At 41.1% G+C, this 19543-nt stretch overlaps 1 protein-coding gene across 1 annotated transcript; it reads left to right on the plus strand.

Annotated features, from left to right (window-relative positions):
- Positions 1-6102: 6102 nt before the first annotated feature.
- dgke (diacylglycerol kinase, epsilon) lies at positions 6103-19521 on the plus strand. Its single transcript, XM_083928796.1, has 11 exons — positions 6103-6776; positions 7712-7871; positions 7982-8101; positions 8259-8402; positions 9159-9316; positions 11014-11062; positions 11197-11310; positions 11496-11567; positions 13402-13529; positions 13671-13782; positions 15848-19521. The coding sequence occupies exons 1-11, from the start codon at positions 6325-6327 to the stop codon at positions 16073-16075; spliced, it is 1737 nt and encodes a 578-aa protein (XP_083784922.1). The 5' UTR covers positions 6103-6324; the 3' UTR covers positions 16076-19521.
- Positions 19522-19543: the final 22 nt, after the last annotated feature.

Here is a 19543-nt window from a genome sequence, read left to right on the forward strand (position 1 = left end):
TCAGAGGCCAGAGGGTCCTGAAGGGGGAATTCTCCTCCTCCTGCACGTCATCTACCACATGTCACATGACTTCATTTCTTTGTCTCACAGAAACCTGTGAGGAATTTCTGCAGGTAAATTCAGCAGTTCCGCTGTGTTTACATATGTAAACGCTGTTCTTTGGGCAGGGGCAGTGGCCTCGCACTGATCTATCACAAGAACATAAGACTAATATATCACTATCTCTACCAGATAAGGTGCTCTGTGAACATACACCAACCTTATTGTTCTGTACGGATCACCAATGCCATTCAGTATTTCATCAATGAACTCTCAGCCACTGTTAGAGCGAGGAATCATAATATCATCCCAATGGGCGATTTTATTTCCATTCTGACAATACTGGCAATATTTTGACTCATCATTTTTAATGCAATGTGCTTCGACCGTGACACAATATGTCAACATTACGATCCACACCTAGAGGCATGTCCTTGCTGTTCCAGCATCACACTTTATAACATCACCTCTGCTGAACTACCCATCTCAGACCACAAAGCTACGTTATTCATCACCAACCTACTCTCAGTAAAGGGTGCGTCACATCATGCCGTACCGCAACATCAGACATGTTAACCCAAAAGATCTCAGCACTTTAATTACATTGACTTGTTTATCTTCTGCACTTCATAAACACACTGAACTCAAAATGTTCTCTTTAACAGGTTAGTAGGACATCATACGAAAAAGCTCTGCACAAATATTTGTATCATATCTTATGAAACGGTGAACGGAAGTAGACCATGAGATGGTGACGGTTGCTTTCGGTGTTGGTGAGGTTTAGGCCAACCAAAACTACTATCATGTGACCGGTTTTAGCCTGCAAAAAGTGACGGTTAGGGTTCGGAAAAAGGTTTGTGATTTGGCTTAGTACGTCTGGGACATTAATGGCAAGGGGAAATGAACCCTGCTTTCAATACGTTGAATACACACAAAATAAATATGTGGAATATACACTGCAATACTTTTTGTTAAATGCATGAAAAAAAAAGCATGATAACAGCCTGCTGAACTACTGGGCGGGGAGCCACAGGGTTCAGTGCTGGGGCCACTCCAGTTCATTATCTACCACCTTCCTCTATCTACCTCCTATATTTTTCAGCAACATGATATTCATTTTCATTGTTATGCTGACGATACACGGCTTTATGTGTCCACTAAGCCCAGCTCTAGTCTCCCCTCCAGCGCTCTCACTGCCGGTCTTCATGATGTATAAATAAGGTAACAACTACCTCAAGCTCAGCAATAATACAACCAAACTACTCCTCATTGTCTCAGAAATCAATATCTGGGCACTCCCCATTACCAGACTCCACACCGGTTAGAGCCTTGGTGTTATCTTGAACAGTTTAAAAGTGGTAAAAAGATCCCGATAAAAGAGATCATCATGTCTCACACAAAATTGTGTTGCTAAGATGAGTAGAGCACCTAAAACTTGTATTGCTAGACATAAAAGCACTATTATGCGTTAAATCCAGTGGCAAATCCAACCCTTACCATCCTCTTTCCTCTTACAGATACAGTATATTGAGATTGAGAGAGGCGTCATTTGGATATTTTACTTCCCAGGAGGAAGCAGTACTGGATCTATCGTTTGAAGACCTTGTGGATTAAATATGGATTATGACTTGAGATGTTTTCTGTAAAGTAGCTATATATATTGGATACGCAGATGAAAGTATTAATGATGTTCATCTAGAGCTCATGTTTTAACTTCCTATGGCTGCAGTTTTTTGTCACTTAAAAGAAACGCACAACTTTGATTGTCTGATTTCCATTCGATGTGCAACTGGGTGTGAACTATAGGCCTATATAACATCAGTGCATTTTTATCTTATTTTGCAATGTTGATCCATAAGAAGGCCAGAGGGCCAAAACTATACTATAAAAAATTAAATTGGATCCAGAGTGCTATACTTCTTTTCAACCACAAAAGTTAACTTGAACAATAGGCCCTTTCTTTCTCCAATCATATAAACAATGTCTACCGGATTGTCTTTTCCATCTGTGAAAACTCTCTGCCTGGAAGGCATCCCCAACAAACCTTTAATCACACACACTCAAAGTCCACCGAACATTTCACACCCCTGCTATTTCAATTAGACTGGCTTCTCAATTCTCAATAATTGCATCTTATTTTATATCAATTTTTAACTTGTTGTACTTTACTTTGTTGCTTATTACACGTTTAATTGTGTGTTACTGGCGCATTGGTGCTTGTTGTATGTTTTATTACTGATATGTGATGTTGAGGGTCTTGGAAGGTAAATAAAATGTATTTATTATTATTATTATTATTACCGGCTCATGCTACTGAGAAGAGATTAAAAATAAATAACCATTAATGATGATACATTTACTTACATAGAAATATAATATATAATATCATATTACCGTTCTCAAGTTCCAAACGGATTTTGAAGGAGCAATTGGCAGCAGCAAAGCACTTGCTGTATGAGGTCTGCTGAAGAAAGTGGGGTGCTGTCCACTAGATGGCGATGCAAACACAGCCAATGTCGAAGATTGGTGATGCATTTGAGGCTGTTAGAGCCGTTTCAATAAGTGATGATCTCTTTGTGATATCTATCTATCTATCTATCTATCTATCTATCTATCTATCTATCTATCTATCTATGTATCTATCTATCTATCTATCTATCTATCTATCTATCTATCTATGTATGTATCTATCTATCTATCTATCTATCTATGTTTGTATCTATCTATCTATCTATCTATCTATGTATGTATGTATGTATGTATGTATGTATCTATCTATCTATGTATGTATCTATCTATCTATCTATGTATGTATCTATCTATCTATCTATGTATGTATGTATGTATGTATGTATGTATCTATCTATCTATCTATGTATGTATCTATCTATCTATCTATGTATGTATCTATCTATCTATCTATCTATGTATGTATCTATCTATCTATCTATCTATCTATCTATCTATCTATCTATCTATCTATCTATGTATGTATGTATGTATGTATCTATCTATCTATCTATCTATCTATCTATCTATCTATCTATCTATGTATCTATCTATCTATCTATCTATGTATGTATCTATCTATCTATCTATCTATGTATGTATCTATCTATCTATCTATCTATGTATGTATGTATCTATCTATCTATCTATCTATCTATCTATCTATCTATCTATGTATGTATGTATCTATCTATCTATCTATCTATCTATCTATCTATCTATCTATCTATGTATGTATGTATCTATCTATCTATCTATCTATCTATCTATCTATCTATGTATCTATCTATCTATCTATGTATGTATCTATCTATCTATCTATGTATGTATCTATCTATCTATCTATCTATGTATGTATCTATCTATCTATCTATCTATCTATCTATCTATCTATCTATCTATCTATCTATCTATCTATCTATGTATGTATGTATCTATCTATCTATCTATCTATCTATCTATCTATCTATCTATGTATGTATGTATCTATCTATCTATCTATCTATCTATCTATCTATCTATCTATGTATCTATCTATCTATCTATGTATGTATCTATCTATCTATCTATCTATCTATCTATCTATCTATCTATCTATCTATCTATCTATCTATCTATGTATGTATGTATGTATGTATCTATCTATCTATCTATCTATCTATCTATGTATCTATCTATCTATCTATCTATTTATGTATGTATGTATCTATCTATCTATCTATCTATCTATGTATCTATGTATCTATCTATGTTTCGATTTATCTATGTATCTATGTATGTATGTATGTATGTATGTATCTATCTATCTATCTATCTATCTATCTATCTATCTATCTATCTATCCATCCATGATCATGTAGGTGGGTGGATTTGCACCACTAAAGTAAATCTTAAGACATTTCCTGTTATTAGCTGCACGGTTACTTTCTGTTTTAAAACTTTTAATGTCGTGAAAAAAAAAATGTAATAAAACTTGTTCGGATGAAAAAAGAATATGATTTACAAACAAAGCCTAGCACTTAATTAGTTCATTATTTATCATTTGTTATATATTTGTATGCACCTGCTTCTGTTGGTCTATTGTAAGATTGTAATGTCATGTTGTTTGTTCATTTGAAACTATAATGAAACTATAAATGAGGAGAAAAAAGTTTTGCGATAGGAACTCTGTCTCATGTCGTTTGTATATTTATGATAAAGTTGTCTTTAATCAAATAACCACTAATAAGCACACATGAATAGCCTATTATTTCAGCACTGGAGTAGGGATTTATGGGAACTTGGGGGCAAAGAGGGTAAAACAGTTCATAACATGGATCTCATGTTTCAGTGCATCAGTTTGCTTTAACACCATGGTTGATTTTGTTGTGTTATTATCATCATTAACATTGGCCACATTGCAAGAATCATACACGCTTTATCTTATTTCAAAATATCAGCTCATTTATTTTTATTGTTATGGATTTACTTGTTACTAATCACCAGAGAATCCCCCCCCCCCCCCCCCCATCAACTTAATTATTGATTGACAAAATATACTAAGAGCGCATCAGACCATTTATGTATTTATCCATACGCAGGATCACAGCACTGCCAGTGACGTATGGGTAAATACGTCATTGTGCGTCATTGTCACCGATTCCACTACTTCTAGCTTCCCCCGGTGCATTGCGCATGCGCCTCCAGTAGCCTAGTGTGCGCACTTTAATGATAATGTTGCTTTGATTAATTCCTTTGGCAGAGAAAGCTTTTTGTTCCCTCAATGTGATTATCTAACACGCCATGAGCTCACGGTGCAGCGCAGAGCGCATGCGTGTGCAGCAGCAGCAGCGGTCAGAATCAGAGATGATAGAAACGGCGAGAGGTGCTCTGTGTTACTTCCGTGTTCGTTCAAACGGGAAATAAAACGGAAATGTCTCACATTTGATCCAGTCTTTTTTAATTATCATTATTTGGAGAGACTTATTTAATCATCCCAGATTTATCTTTTCACCGTTTGGATGGGCCTGAACCCTAGGTTGGAAACACAACAGTATAATGCTGCTCATGCGTCATGATCGGAAATCTAATCATACAGCAATGTATCAGCCACAGGGACATTTCTCTGCAGAATATGTATGTAAAACCTGTGTTCTCCAACATGAAGTCATATTTCTAATTAAGGACTTGTATTTATGTAGGCTAATCAGACTTTTTGAAAAGGAAAAAAAGGGCACATAGCGTGTCCTCGCCACTGAAGAGGGCACTTTAGCACACGTTTTGACTCCTATAGAGCACTTAAGGCGCCCTCTCCCCCCCCCCTAGGCCTGTGTGTACTCACACTACCTGGGCCTCGGCATAATGCTTCTTGCTGCCTATACATCATCACGCCGTAACACGTCACACGCATTGATTGACGTCATCGCGGTTGCACTCACACTGGTCAAGCGAACTAGACTTAAGCTGTGAAACGTGCGTTGGCACGGTAGGGACGGACAGTGTGAGTGCGCCTCAAGCACACATTTTGGCTCCAACACTTTAGCATCAATTTAATTTCGTAGCGGGCACTTTAGCATCCATTTTGGCTGCTAGAGGGCACTGTAGAATGCGTTTTGGCTCCTATAGGACACTATAGCACACATTTGGACTCCTAGAGTACACTTTAGCACATGTTTTGGCTCCCAATAGCGTACTTTAGTATGTGTTTTGGCTTCCAGGGGGCACTTTAGCACACATTTTTCAACAATTGGGCCATGAGTGCACACCAGTGAGACAGAGTATTTTTACAATGCTGTATTGAAACTCTTCATTACAAAGAGGATCTGAGTATTTCTTCCACCACAGACATGGACCATTCTGCAAGAAAAAGGTTTGTTTATTAATGCCTCGGGTCAGCTACATTTTATATTACTAATACTTTTCCAATGCAGCTTAAAAAAATTGAATACATGACTTTAACCTTCAATAGAGTAGGCTAGTTTTATGATTATAGTGTTGCTAATCTTTTCCCTTGACTGGTAAACGGACTTATCTTGACACTCAAATACTCTCTGACGAAGCTAAGGTAGCGAGGTAGCTCATTGGCTCGGCGTCACACCGCTGTCCTCTTGTTTATAGCTAGTCCCCATCCAAATGTTGAGATCGAAGCTGCTATCAGAACAAGGGTCCCGTGAGTGTCCGTGAACATGCGTGTCGCGGGGGAAAGGTGGCGTGCGTCCCTGTCGCTAACACACCGCAGCTCTGCTCTTCTCTAATTTCCGCCCATTAGCATCAGGCACCACCACCCGTCCAGCTGCGATGTACAAGGAGGGGGACGAGGTACGCGACGACTGCGGCTCTCGGGAGGAGTGGACGCTGCTGTTCTGGACCTCTCTGGCCGTCATCGTGCCGGTCATCATCACCCTGTGGTGCAGCGCGCAGCGCTCCAAGCGGAAAACGCACATGAAGGATTTCTTTCGCAAGAGCAAGCACGGCTGGCACTACACGGACCTGTTCAACAAGCCCACCTACTGCTGCGTCTGCTCCCAGCACATCCTCCAAGGGGCTTTCTGCGACTGCTGCGGAGTGTGCGCCGACGAGCAGTGCCTGCGCCGGGCCGACCGAAGCCTACAGTGCAAGGAGATCATGGCCCCCGCTGGCCCCGGCGGAGGCATGGGACATCGCTGGGTCCGCGGAAACGTCCCCCTCGCCAGCTACTGCGCAGTATGCAAACAGCAGTGTGGGACCCAACCGAAGCTCTGCGACTTCAGGTAGCGTGCGTGTGTGTGTGTGTGTCGTGAAGCACCTGGGCACGTTTGTTTCTGTATAAGTGCAAAGTTAGGCACCCTTAGTTAGGGACCCTAGTGGTCAGATAATGTTTTGCGGACCCCTGGTAGTCTGAGGCCCCAGGGCACTGGCCACACTTGTCTTGTCCATTATCAAGTCTTTTGTGAGAGTGTAAATCATATGGTATTTGCACACATGGAGAACTCCATGGCATTATTTGTCAAATAGATGGTTACATACTAGTGATCGACCATATGGATGTTTAAGGGCCGATGCCCATACCATTTTCTTTTTTCATCAGCCTTAGCAGATGACCATTACGGGCTGCCGAATTTCTTGATATGTGGAGCCGATACTACTTTTGCTCGCTCAATTTACATCATAAACATGACACAGTGATGATTACAAGTCTCAATTTTTAAAAAAGGGAACATTTATTGAACTTAAAAAAGGCATCTCCATCAACATAGAGCTGCCTGTGGACGCCTGTCTGAAAATAATGCCGGGTAAAAACTATCGGCAAACCCTGCAGCCTGCATCAGCCGATACTGAGACACCTAAAAAACGCAACTATTGGCCCACAACATCGGCCGGTCGAATGTATCAGTCCATCACTAGTACATACTATCATGCCTGTAAAATCTTAGGTTGTCATACCATAATGGGGTTTTATTCTAACCTGTCTTTAATTTCATCTAATGGACTGCCGCTGCTCTCTGAGAGCTGACATAATCTCACATTGTCTGATAAATGACTCGGCTAATCCTAATGACAGCATCACAGCTTCAGAGGTCAGTGTCAGAGATGGACCTGCACCCCTGCAGTTAATACATGCTCTTGCTTCCTTCCTTCCTTCCGCAGGAATTGCTTCTGTGTATTTTCCTGCTTTTCTAACAACAATGTGTCCCTCTGCCTTCAGGTGTGTGTGGTGTCAGACCGTAGTGCACGATGACTGCATTGACAGCCTGACGGATTTAAATCAGTGCGATCTGGGCGAGTTCCACAGCCTCATCATCCCTCCTCACTACCTCTACTGTGTCAACAAGCTCCGCCGCAGACACCCCGACGAGTACAGCAAGGTGCTGCAGATATGACTGGGTTGCTTGGGACCGCAGTGTGCTCGTACTGTAGGTTTTTTAATGTGGTGTTCCAGAGTTGTGTTAAGCAATATATGTGTGGGTTTCTGTAGCTGGCGTCTTCCTGTGGCAGTGGCTGGACTCCAGTGTTAGTCTTGGCGAACACACGTAGCGGTAACAACATGGGGGAGGCTCTGCTGGGAGAATTTCGCAGTGTTCTGAATCCTGTGCAGGTGAGGCTGGGGCTTCTCTTATGTTATCTTCAGTGAGACCAAATCATCCTTTAACTCTCCCTTTAGATGGCATCCCTTTTTTAAAGCCAGGGGATCAGTCGAGATGTCAGTTTCAGCACAAAACATGATTTAATCCTGTCTTTTGTCTCTCCTCCAGGTGTTTGACCTGTCTGAGCTGACTCCCTCCAAAGCCCTCCAGCTGTGCACCCTGCTGCCCCCCGGCAGTGTGCGGGTGCTGGTGTGTGGGGGTGACGGCACAGTGGGCTGGGTGCTGGATGCTGTTGATACTATGAAGCTGAAGGTGAGATAGGACCGTCTCTGAGCTATGAGAAGGAATTTCCTTACAATTTATCCACCTGTGTACCGCCACTTCATTTGCCTGGTGAAAGGTTGGATATGGAGAATGAGCAGAACACCGCCATCTAGTGTTTCAAGATCATAGTCACAAAAACAAAAAAGAATTCTAGCAGTCGGGTTGTCATGTTCATCAGACCCGGCCCAGTAGCTTACAGGAGACTGGAGTCCGTTTGAGCCTGTTTGAACCCATCCCCTCCGGCAAATTGCACAATAAAAACAAGTAAAAAAACAAGCCGTTACAGCTAAGTAAACATGAAAGTTAGCTTACCGAAGGAGAAACGTAGCCATTTCAGCGTGCATTTTAATGCGGTTGAACTCCTTTATCTCAGTCCATTGAGTGAATGCTTGGCCTAGATTGACTCTCGTTTTTCTCCATTTCACCCAGTGCCAGACTACAGTAGCCGCACCAAACAACAGACAACCCTGGCAACCCGCAATGCCGGCCGCTATTGGCTGCTACAATATAAACAGAACACGACAGACAGTCATTGTCAAACCTGTCAAAAAGAAATTTTAAATATTAATTCAGACTAAATATATATTTCCTTTAATGGAAAAGCGATACTTTTATTCGAAAACGCCACGTGGGTGTATTATTTAAAAAAAATATATATATGTATATATATATATCTTTTAATAAAGATTCTAAATATTCAACCTTAAATAACACACCTGCTGCTCTTCTGTTCTCCTGTATCAGGGCCAAGACCAGTTCATGCCAAGAGTCACTATCCTGCCCCTGGGGACAGGAAATGACCTTTCCAACACTTTGGGCTGGGGTGCCGGGTACGCTGGAGAGATCCCTGTGGAACAGGTTCTGCGTAACATCCTTGATGCCGAGGTGGTCAAAATGGACAGGTGAGGTGCTCTTTGCTTTGGGAACAAGCGTTCCACAGCATGATGTCAATCCATCAGCTTAGAAATATTTCTGTTTCGTTAAGTACAAGTTCCGTATAGTAGCTGTAGAAGATCTTCCGATATGCTGAGGGGTGTTTTTGTGAAGAATGTGCTGGCATGAAAGCCTCTGAACACACACACCCAGGTGTTTCCATTTAATCTGGTTTATTTGACCTCTTCTCAGGATTGCTTGGATGTGTATAGACTGATTGAGTGGCATTGAGAGTCTCCAGTTGGCTCTGTTTCACCTGCTAAGGCGGGACAAAGTACATCTTTATCATTCTTAGTGGTAGACAGACAATTATGACCTCATAAATTCCAATCAAAGCTCCGCCCACCTGTAACCCAAGCAGTGGTCTAATCAGCCAGAGTGACTGAAAACCCCTGAGTGGGTGATCCAAACCTTTAAAGAGTAATTCTGGCACAAAATCATCCCATGGTCTTTTTTTGCATTTACATACATCAGATAAGCCATCAAGGCATTTCTTTTTGTATATGAACTTTTAACAGAGAAATCCGGGAGAGTGGCTAACAGCTGGACGTGGCTAACACTGATTAGCTCGGGGCAATGCACTGAAGGCATTAAAAGGTCTTTTTTAACCACTAAAACTGCTCAAAATAACACCAAACCTCTGCAGTAGCATGATAAGAGTCCTTACACATAAAACAAAGCACCAACAACACAGTTAAAGAACCTGGAGTGTATTAAAAGAGTGTTTTAAAGACTTACCTACTGGCCTCATAGTAAAGTCCATTCAAGTGGATTACCAAAGTCAATCCAAAAGGAAGGAGCCCATTGATTCTTCGGTTAATGTGTAAGGACTCTTCTTATGCTACTGCAGGGGTTTGGTGTTATTTTGAGCAGTATTAGTGGTTGAATGCCTTCCCTTGAATGCCCCGAGCTAATCAGTGTTAGCCACGTCCGGCTGTAAGCAACTCTCCCTGATTTCTCTGTTAATAGTTGTTACACGAAAAAAACTGTCTCGATGGCTTATATTAAGTGCCGACAAAGACATGATGGGATCATGGGATGATTTTGCGCCAGAATTACACTTAAAAGGTCCCATATTATGCTCATTTTCAGGTTCAGACTTGTATTTTGAGTTTCTACTAGAGCATGTTTACATGCTTTAATGTTCAAAAAGCACTTTCTACTGTGAAAAATCTCCAGCAAAGACTTCTAAACCAAAAGCCACACAACTGGACATGTTCCAGCTGGGGAGAAATGAACAACATCCGCCAGATTACAGCTTTCCCTGCTGTTTGGATGCAGCTACATGTAGCAGTGTAATGTAAAATGTAATCACTGCAGGAGCGTGCCTGGAGCAGATGACCATATAAAGGAATCTGAGACGGATTCACGTCACCTCGAGCCGAGGGTAGAAAGCAGAGTGTTCAGAACGATATAAAATCTGAGCGTTTTGCTGACACGGATTTCTTTCACATGTGTTTACCTCATTATTTGAAGCTTTGGCCACATTTAATATGAACACATGACATTGTAACGTTGGTTCAAGTATTTGTAAACTCAAACTTAAGGCAACAATAACTAATGAAAAGAAGGATTCAGTATTTTTCATCATTAGAACTGCATTCATGTCCGTCTGTATTTCTAAAATGTTAGTTATCCTGCTAATTTCCTACATAATCATTTTCAGGTGGAAAGTGCAGGTGGCTTCAAAAGGCCTCTACTTCCGTAAACCAAAGGTGAGTTTGATCTCTTGTTATTCTTCTAATCAATATGCAGTCTCATTGTTACCTGCTGATATGTTGTGAGCCAGGCCCACTGACACACTCAGCTAGACATATAACACATACAGTATACCTCACATCCTCCTCAGGTTCTGTCCATGAACAACTACTTCTCTGTGGGGCCTGATGCTCTGATGGCGCTCAACTTCCACACACACCGTGAGAAAACACCCTCCTTCTTCTCCAGTCGCATCATCAACAAGGTGAGTTAGAAACTCCTCATTTGAATACATAAATCCTGAATGTTTTGACTGAATTTGAATTAGCGCATTGATCCAAAGGAGACCTCTGAATGTGCTGTCCGTCTGTCTCGTCATTGTGAGAAACACCAGGGAAACAAAGTGCTTTTTGTTAATGTTTACTTTTCTGTTTGTTTTTTTCCCCTCAGACTGTGTATTTCCTGTATGGCACCAAAGACTGTTTAGTGCAGGAATGTAAGGATCTGGATAAGAGGATTGAGGTACAGTAGCTTTGTGCGTGTGAAGATGCTTCATGCCAAAGGTTTTCACTGTGGTTGAGAATCGCAGACTGCTGACTTAAATGACTGGGACTTCCTTCTCTCTTGACTTTCTTGCTTGAATGTGGCTGGGAAAAAACGGCAGTGATAAAATTAGAACAATGTTTTTTATATTCTGTCTGAGCTTGCTTGTGAATGTGCAGCTGTTTGATCTTTTCTCCACAATGCTTGATTGTGAATGAAATACCCAGAGCACACAGCCAGGGTAAAGTTAGCATAAAGACTGGAAGCAGACAAGGCAGGTTTATTTATATAGCACAATTCAAAGTGCTCTACATGAAACTTTAAAGAGCAATTCAGAAAAGTCAAGATAGAGAAAATAAAATAAAAACAAGCTCAAATAAAATAAGACAATTATAAAAACAAGAATACAAGTTACAGTGCAGTGTTGGGAATTGTTATTTGCTTTAATAAAAGGCAGCATTAAACACTGGTAGAACTATTTTTCAACTAGCCATTTCTTCCCTCCTCCAGTCTTTATGCCATGCTAAGCAAGGGCTATGCAATATGACGATATGTATCATAGGAGGATAGAAAAACGTCTATCGTTTCATAATTTGCTCCATCGTTTATCTTGCAGTGTCATCAGTCATGCACTTTACAGGCTAAATCTGAAAGGTGTCCCTCCGTGCGTTATTAGGCCTACACGCGGCCATAGACTGTGTTTCTCTCTTCATTAAGTCACCAGAGAACAACTGTTACACACACCAGACGCACGACACACACACACACTCAGGCATAACGTGGCTCTGTGTCTCTGACATGCACAGGCTGCAGTGTTTCAGTGGAAGTAGCGATCTTTGAGCGATCTTTGAGCTTTGATATTCTGTAATAACCAACAGTGAATATCTGCTCATAACATGATGTCATCAACAGCACTACTAACACTCGTCATGAAACTGCACCTACTGCTACACTCATTATAGACGTTCAATCCAACAGTCTGACACAGCGCCGTGAAAGTGAAACTGCATTTCTAAATATACCATCAGTTATTGTCAAAGTAAGGTACAAACAAAACACATTTATGTTGAAGTAGCAATACTTTTAATAAGATGACCGTATCAGAAATCGGAAATCACATCACTCAGCACTGGACTCAGGGGGACCCGCTACCGTCAGTGTCACACGCTGCCAACCAGAATGAGAGGTGTTATTATTGCCACACCTTAACAGTGCAATTAAAAAAATAAAATAAAAAATAGTCAAAGAATATACTTGGAAAACGTAATTAGCGGTTTGCCTTTATTTATAGCCTACATGAAGAAAAAAAAAGTATAAATATATTTTTTTTTATTTAAAAAACAAATACTGAAAATGAAACTCGAGTACCTTCCCAATGAAAGAATATTTGAATGTTCGGGTCCAGCTCTAAATCTAATCTGGGTATTATACTGTACATATACACTTGATTTACAAAAAAATGCCATATGGTGATATATATCATTAAGGGGATATGAAATGACCTAAACCATGATATGAGATTTTTGTCATATTGCCCTATGCTAAGCAACGTGTGTGTGTGTGTGTGTGTGTGTGTGTGTGTGTGTGTGTGTGTGTGTGTGTGTGTGTGTGTGTGTGTGTGTGTGTGTGTGTGTGTGTGTGTGTGTGTGTGTGTGTGTGTGTGTGTGTGTGTGTGTGTGTGTGTGTGTGTGTGTGTGTGTGTGTGTGTGTGTGTGTGTGTGTGTGTGTGTGTGTGTGTGTGTGTGTGTGTGTGTGTGTGTGTGTGTGTGTGTGTGTGTGTGTGTGTGTGTGTGTGTGTGTGTTCCTACTGCAGTTGGAGCTGGATGGGGAGAGGGTGGCCCTGCCAAGTCTGGAGGGCATCATAGTTTGTAACATTGGCTACTGGGGCGGGGGCTGCAGACTCTGGGAGGGCATGGGGGATGAACCCTGCCCCCCCACACGGTAAGACCTGCACAAACAGGACAGTTACAGATGATTATTACTGTAACATGAGGAAGAGGAAATTCATCCCTAGTTGTTGTTTATGGGTTACCGTGGCAACTGACAGTGAGCAGCAGCGATGTTTCTTGTCTCATTCTGCAGGCTGGATGATGGTCTGCTGGAGGTGGTGGGTGTGTTTGGTTCTTTCCACTGTGCTCAGATTCAGGTCAAGCTGGCCAATCCTGTAAGGCTGGGACAGGCCCACACTGTCAGGGTGAGACCATGACGCACACGCACAAACACACGGTTCTGCCACTGCTTCCTGTTTACCTCAATAAGTGGATAAGGAGAAACACAATGAGGGTCTTGAATTAGTTCTCACTGCCATTTGCCTCGTCACAGCACATGAGAATCTAATTTTAAACTAATCTGATTAAGCATACGCTCTCGTGCATGTGCTCATATCCTTTGCCTGTTTCCACCTCACTCTGCTCTTTACATGGTAATCTTAAACCCCTCAGCAACAATGGCTATTTAGCACTGCAGCCTGAGTGACCATGACAACCCCAGGAAGCACAACAAGGAAAAAGAATTTGACTACTATTTGAATACTTTACATAGTTATGTACAGGGTTATCAAAAACATTAATGCTAAGGTAGGGTTTAGGTTTGATGTCATAAGTGCGGGACCAAAAAACTCAGGGTTAAAAAAGAAAATACATTTTGTGAAACCATTTGTTGGCATTCGTATCAGATTACCAAATGACACGTTATGAGGAAATTGGTCTTCAGCCTTCCATAATATGGCAGTCAAAAGAATCAGAAATGTTGTATTACCTTCTGCGTTACTAATGGCCTAACCCCACTGAAAATGATATTACATCTAGATCCACTGATGGAGACCTGATTACATAGATCATATACTTGCATCTTGAACCAAAATGAGTACTGCATCAAATGCAACCGTCTTTATCTATACGAGACTTTTAGCGATTATTATTATTATTATGAATGTAAATCCTAATGGAAATTAAATAGTTATAAAAAATTGCAGAGGAGAAGGATGACAGTTTTCTTTTTTTTCTTTCTGTTTTTTTATCACTCCAAGAAGTGAGCTTTTTGTCTGGCTACCTGCAGCCCCTGAAGGTTTTACCAATCAGATGGTCAGTGTTCAGGGAGGAATTTTGATGTGATGCCAGAAAAGAATTCAAAGTGCCAGAGTCCCGTATGTCTTATGCTGAAAGGAGTTTATTTATTCTTGATTAAGGAGAACAGAAGAGTCATCAACACAAAGTAATGTGTGAAGTTTCAGATTCTTATACTAGAAGGTGGACCAAGACAGCAAGAGGAGATGTGCTAACATCTAAGTGGCGGTAATGCATAAGCATGACATTAAGAATTCACACCAGCTAGGAAATGCAGAGTGTTATGGAGTGTTATGGAGTGTTATGGAGTGTTATGGAGTGTTATGGAGTGTTATGGAGTGTTATGGAGTGTTATGGAGTGTTATGGAGTGTTGTGGAGTGTTATGGAGTGTTACAGGAGTGTAACGGAGTGATACTGGAGTGTAATGGAGTGTTACAGAGTGTTACAGAGTGATACCGAGTGTAACAGAGTGTTACGGAGTGTAACAGAGTGTTACAGAATGTTAACGGAATGTTATGGAGTGATACGGAGTGTTAACGGAGTGTTACAGAGTGTTACAGAGTGTAGCGGAGTGTAGCGGAGTGTTACAGAGTGTTACGGAGTGTGACAGAGTGATACCGAGTGTAACGGAGTGTAACAGAGTGTTACAGAATGTTAACGGAATGTTACGGAGTGATACGGAGTGTTAACCGAATGTTACAAAGTGTAACAGAGTGTAACAGAGTGTAACGGAGTGTTACAGAGTGTAACAGAGTGTTACGGAGTGTAACAGAGTGTTACGGAGTGTAACAAAGTGTGACGGAGTGTAACAAAGTGTGACGGAGTGTAACAGAGTGTTACAGAATGTTAACGGAATGTTACGGAGTGTAACAGAGTGTTACGGAGTGTTAACGGAATGTTACAAAGTGTAACGGAGTATTACGGAGTGACGGTGAGCGTTATCTTCTACGCTGCAGCTGAGTCTGGAGCCTGCGAATGAGATAATAGACGCCAAGGGTTGTCGTTATCCCTCAGGTGGATAACAGCTACCTGTAGCATAAGGTAAAGGAATGGGTAAACTTGGGTGTAACCATGGCAACCTTCTGTTGCCAAATAAAAATATAGAGAAAAAAAACAACAGCGAGCAATCACCATTTTTGACCAGATACGAGTACTCTCATACTCATCTTTAGTTTTTTTTTGTCCCTCTGCAGCTGGTTCTCAAGAGCTCAAAGATGCCCATGCAGGTGGACGGGGAGCCGTGGGCCCAGGGTCCCTGCACCATCACCATCACCCATAAGACCCAGGCTCTCATGCTGTACCACAGCGCCGAGCAGACGGACGATGACGACGACGACGATGAATCCAGCGCCTCCGAGACGGAGAGCCCCACCCCTCACGACTCACCCAGGCCCCCGGGGCCGGCCTCCGCTCGTGCATGACCCAGCCCAGACCACATGTGATCTGCAGCTCCTCTTATTTTAGCTTCTGACTTCTTTCTGCAGCCCAGTTTCTATTAATCCCTTATCTGCAACGGCACTTAGTCACCCTCCTTTAACATCTCTGAACACACTTTATCCTAAATCACGCTGATGAGATCAGATGTTTTAATTTTCCTGTGAAATCATTTCATGTGTTTTCAGAGTGCTCACAGGGGTTAGAAAGGTTCGTTTAGAAATGGGCTGGTGAGATGAGTTCATTGGGTCTTTTATCTCAACACTCCCTGTAAATTGTAACCTCAGGCAGTTCCCTCTCCACAGGTGAGTCGGTCAGGAGACGGTTAATGTTGTTGAGAAAGATTACGTTATTTGCACTGATCCCTTGTGCCATATAGTCAACTATACTGGATTGAGTATACTGTATTTACAGTGTAGCCCTGCAGGGAGCAGGGAGCCATTTTTAACAAGCTTCCCAGGTTCAAGTGACCAAACCCCCAAAAAGCTATGTCTAAATCAGCAGCAGGTGATGAATATTAATATATTAATTAACATTAATATAAGAAAGAACTTGCCTGGGTCCAGACCTTTTGATCCGCCCACTCCACCACGTTAACTAATGGAAATGGCGTGAATGAGTTGATAATTCTGATATTAGGCAAGGAAAAAACAGTACTGCCACACGATTGTGAAGTGGGGGCTTGGCAGGGGGCTTCTTTTTTTTTTTGACTCCAGAAAGAGCACAAACAAACACATTTTGTATGTGTGAAATATTAAACGGCACAGAATACCCGTTAAATTCTCCTTTTAGGCTCCTAATGGCAATGTTGGTAGTTTTTAAGTGTCTTGTGAGTGTGTGTGTGTGTCACCTAAGGCTCTGAATCTCGATGGAGCAAGGACTCCGTTACAACTGCAATGTGTTGTCAATCACTGATGTTGTTTTTTTTTTTACTTCATGATGCCGTTTCAAGTAGCACGCCAAATTGCTAGATTGTACTAAGATACCGTTCTGAAATCACATTTAACTTTCCTGTAAGAGCTACAGGAAACAGCCTGACTTTTATTTTGAAAATACCGCCAAGTAACTGTTCAGAGGATTGAGTTTGCCTAGATGTATAACTTTAATTTTCCCTCCTCTTTACATAGTTTCTTCTGTTTACATATTTTTGTTGCACTGTTTTGGCACTTACACTGATGAATACCTTACACTGCTTAGGATGTAGGTTATGTACATGAAACCATAACGTTGACCTTTGACGTCACTGCCGTTTGTCACAACTGCTGATGAAATTAAGCTGCCCCACGTTGTTATTTTACATCGTTAAAGTAATCCTCTTCCATTTATTCATTTGTGGTTTACCAAATAGGCACCACAAGGTGGCAGACTAAAGACAGTATTTTCTGTAAACAGGTCAAGTAGAGTTGGTCTTCTACTTAAACCTCTAATACCATCAGTTACTTGCATGTACTTCTCTGTGTAGCGTCCAGGTGACTGTTGAGTTTTGCTGGTTGCATCTTTCCTGTAATGTGCATAATGTGCGCAAGAGGTCATTTGTTTCTGTCTGTCCATTAGCCTACTTGTAGGAAGATTCATTTTACCATTTGAGGTGGTCCTGTTTATCCCAAAGTGGTTGCCTGTTGCTCTCAGCCATATCAGAGATGTCTGTAGAATGTTAGTTTATGCTGTTTTATGAACCTGAACCCAACTTGCTGCTCATAAGGCTGAACAGGGATCAGTTTTTAGCCGTGTGATGCCTATGCTTATATGCACCTCCTTGGCAGGTAACCAAGCCTTGCGGTTTCATCACCCTCTATTTGTTTGGTGAATGTCTTCTTGCTCAAGGGTACTTGTTTGATCCCGTACCTTATCATCCATGTTTACCAGAGTTGCGTATGGGTGTTGTGTTGCACTGAATTTGCGTAAATGGTTCATTGGCAGGTATAAGTCACGCTAGCAGCATGACTCATTCAAAACACTGTTTCAGAGTGACATACCTTGATAACTGTTTGATGAATCGTGTACATCTGGTACAGATATTGAGAATGGGAATTAATTCTAACATTTTTATTAAGTTAGCGCCACCAACAGGTCATAATTGTGCTTGTCAAACACTGAAGTTCTTGACTCCAAAACTAGCCTACTGACTGAATTTCTCTCAGCCTCAGCTGTAGTTTGAGACTAATGTTAGATAGCATGCTAACATGCTAAATATTAGCTTGGACCTAAATACAGATGTTTGTAAAACAGGTTAAAGCTTCACTCATAAATATATGTATATTAACAATGGATACAATCACTAATGTGAAATGGGTCATTACGTTTTTAAGTTCCCCTCAGATTTACGGAGTGCTTTAGCATCTTTAATAGTTTTGGTTTTACAGCTTCACTGTTTTGGTCATCGCTCTGGTCAACGTTGATGCCAGCAAAAGCAGGAAACTGATTTCAGTGAAAGAGCTCTGATAATCCCACAGCTGTCATGTGTCCAGCACTGACGGCACACCAACAAAGCAGCAACCGGCTAGTGGCAACCTAATGTGCTAGTAGGGGGCTAAAGAGCTAGAAATTTTCCTCAGGAGCTACCAAAAGAGTGAACATTGTACTAAACAGTTGTCAGGTTGCCATAAACATGACTTCAAATGAATGCTAATGTCGCCCTGTGACTGCTGGATGCATACGTCGGCTTTTGTTTGCTAAGAAATGTGACATAGCAACTTAATAATGCCATAATATGTCACGTGTGGGATGTTCAGCTTGTTGTGGAGTTATGCCCCCAAGTGGCCAGAACAAAAACCTAAAAGCAGCTTCGGCCTAATGAAAGTTGGCAGTGTACGGCTGAGCCTGATAAGATGAGTGGAGGGTAACCCTTCTGATTCATGAAACATGGCCTTTTTTCTGGCGCTATCATTGAAATGTTTTGCCCAGTGGCGTAGTGGAGGGTATACGCAGGTATGCTCACCTCTTTTTCTAGCTGTATACAGTTTACCCACCTATCAGCCAAAAAACATTGGAAAATATAGGAGAGTATATCCGCTTCCACCTCTGTAACCTACCCATCTACCTAGTAGTACACACCTCATCATCAACTGTACCACTGGTTGTTCCCCACCAGTGGGTTAGGATTTAATAATAGCAGTGGTCCCTCCATTTTTAAACTATCCAATACTTGTATTTCCTGGCATTTTTGTTAGGGGTAGAAGGACATGACTGATGTTACTTGTTGTTTTTAATGTTCCCGTTTCAAACCTGTCCATCTACTATCCATTATTATTATTATTATTATTATTATTATTATTTGCTTGGCAGATATAGAACAGTATTTATATAGTTCCAATTTATCAAGGCAAATTTCACTGTGTTGTGTGTAACCAAATGCTTTAATTATTAATCATATATTTGAATATACCTACTTTTATTTTGCAGTCAAATGTCTATGAAACAAATAAGAGAACCCTAAAGGCTGATAAGAATGTGCA

The sequence above is a fragment of the Echiichthys vipera genome (assembly GCF_963691815.1).
Source record: "Echiichthys vipera genome assembly, chromosome: 2".
NCBI lineage: Eukaryota > Metazoa > Chordata > Actinopteri > Perciformes > Trachinidae > Echiichthys > Echiichthys vipera.

Excerpts from the sequence above, each read along its gene's own strand:
- dgke (XM_083928796.1), top strand. The coding sequence starts at position 6,325 with ATGTACAAGGAGGGGGACGAGGTACGCGACGACTGCGGCTCTCGGGAG. Across the intron at positions 11,311-11,495 it reads CCAGTCGCATCATCAACAAG|ACTGTGTATTTCCTGTATGG; the intron begins GTGAGTTAGAAA and ends TTTTCCCCTCAG. Across the intron at positions 13,783-15,847 it reads GACAGGCCCACACTGTCAGG|CTGGTTCTCAAGAGCTCAAA; the intron begins GTGAGACCATGA and ends GTCCCTCTGCAG.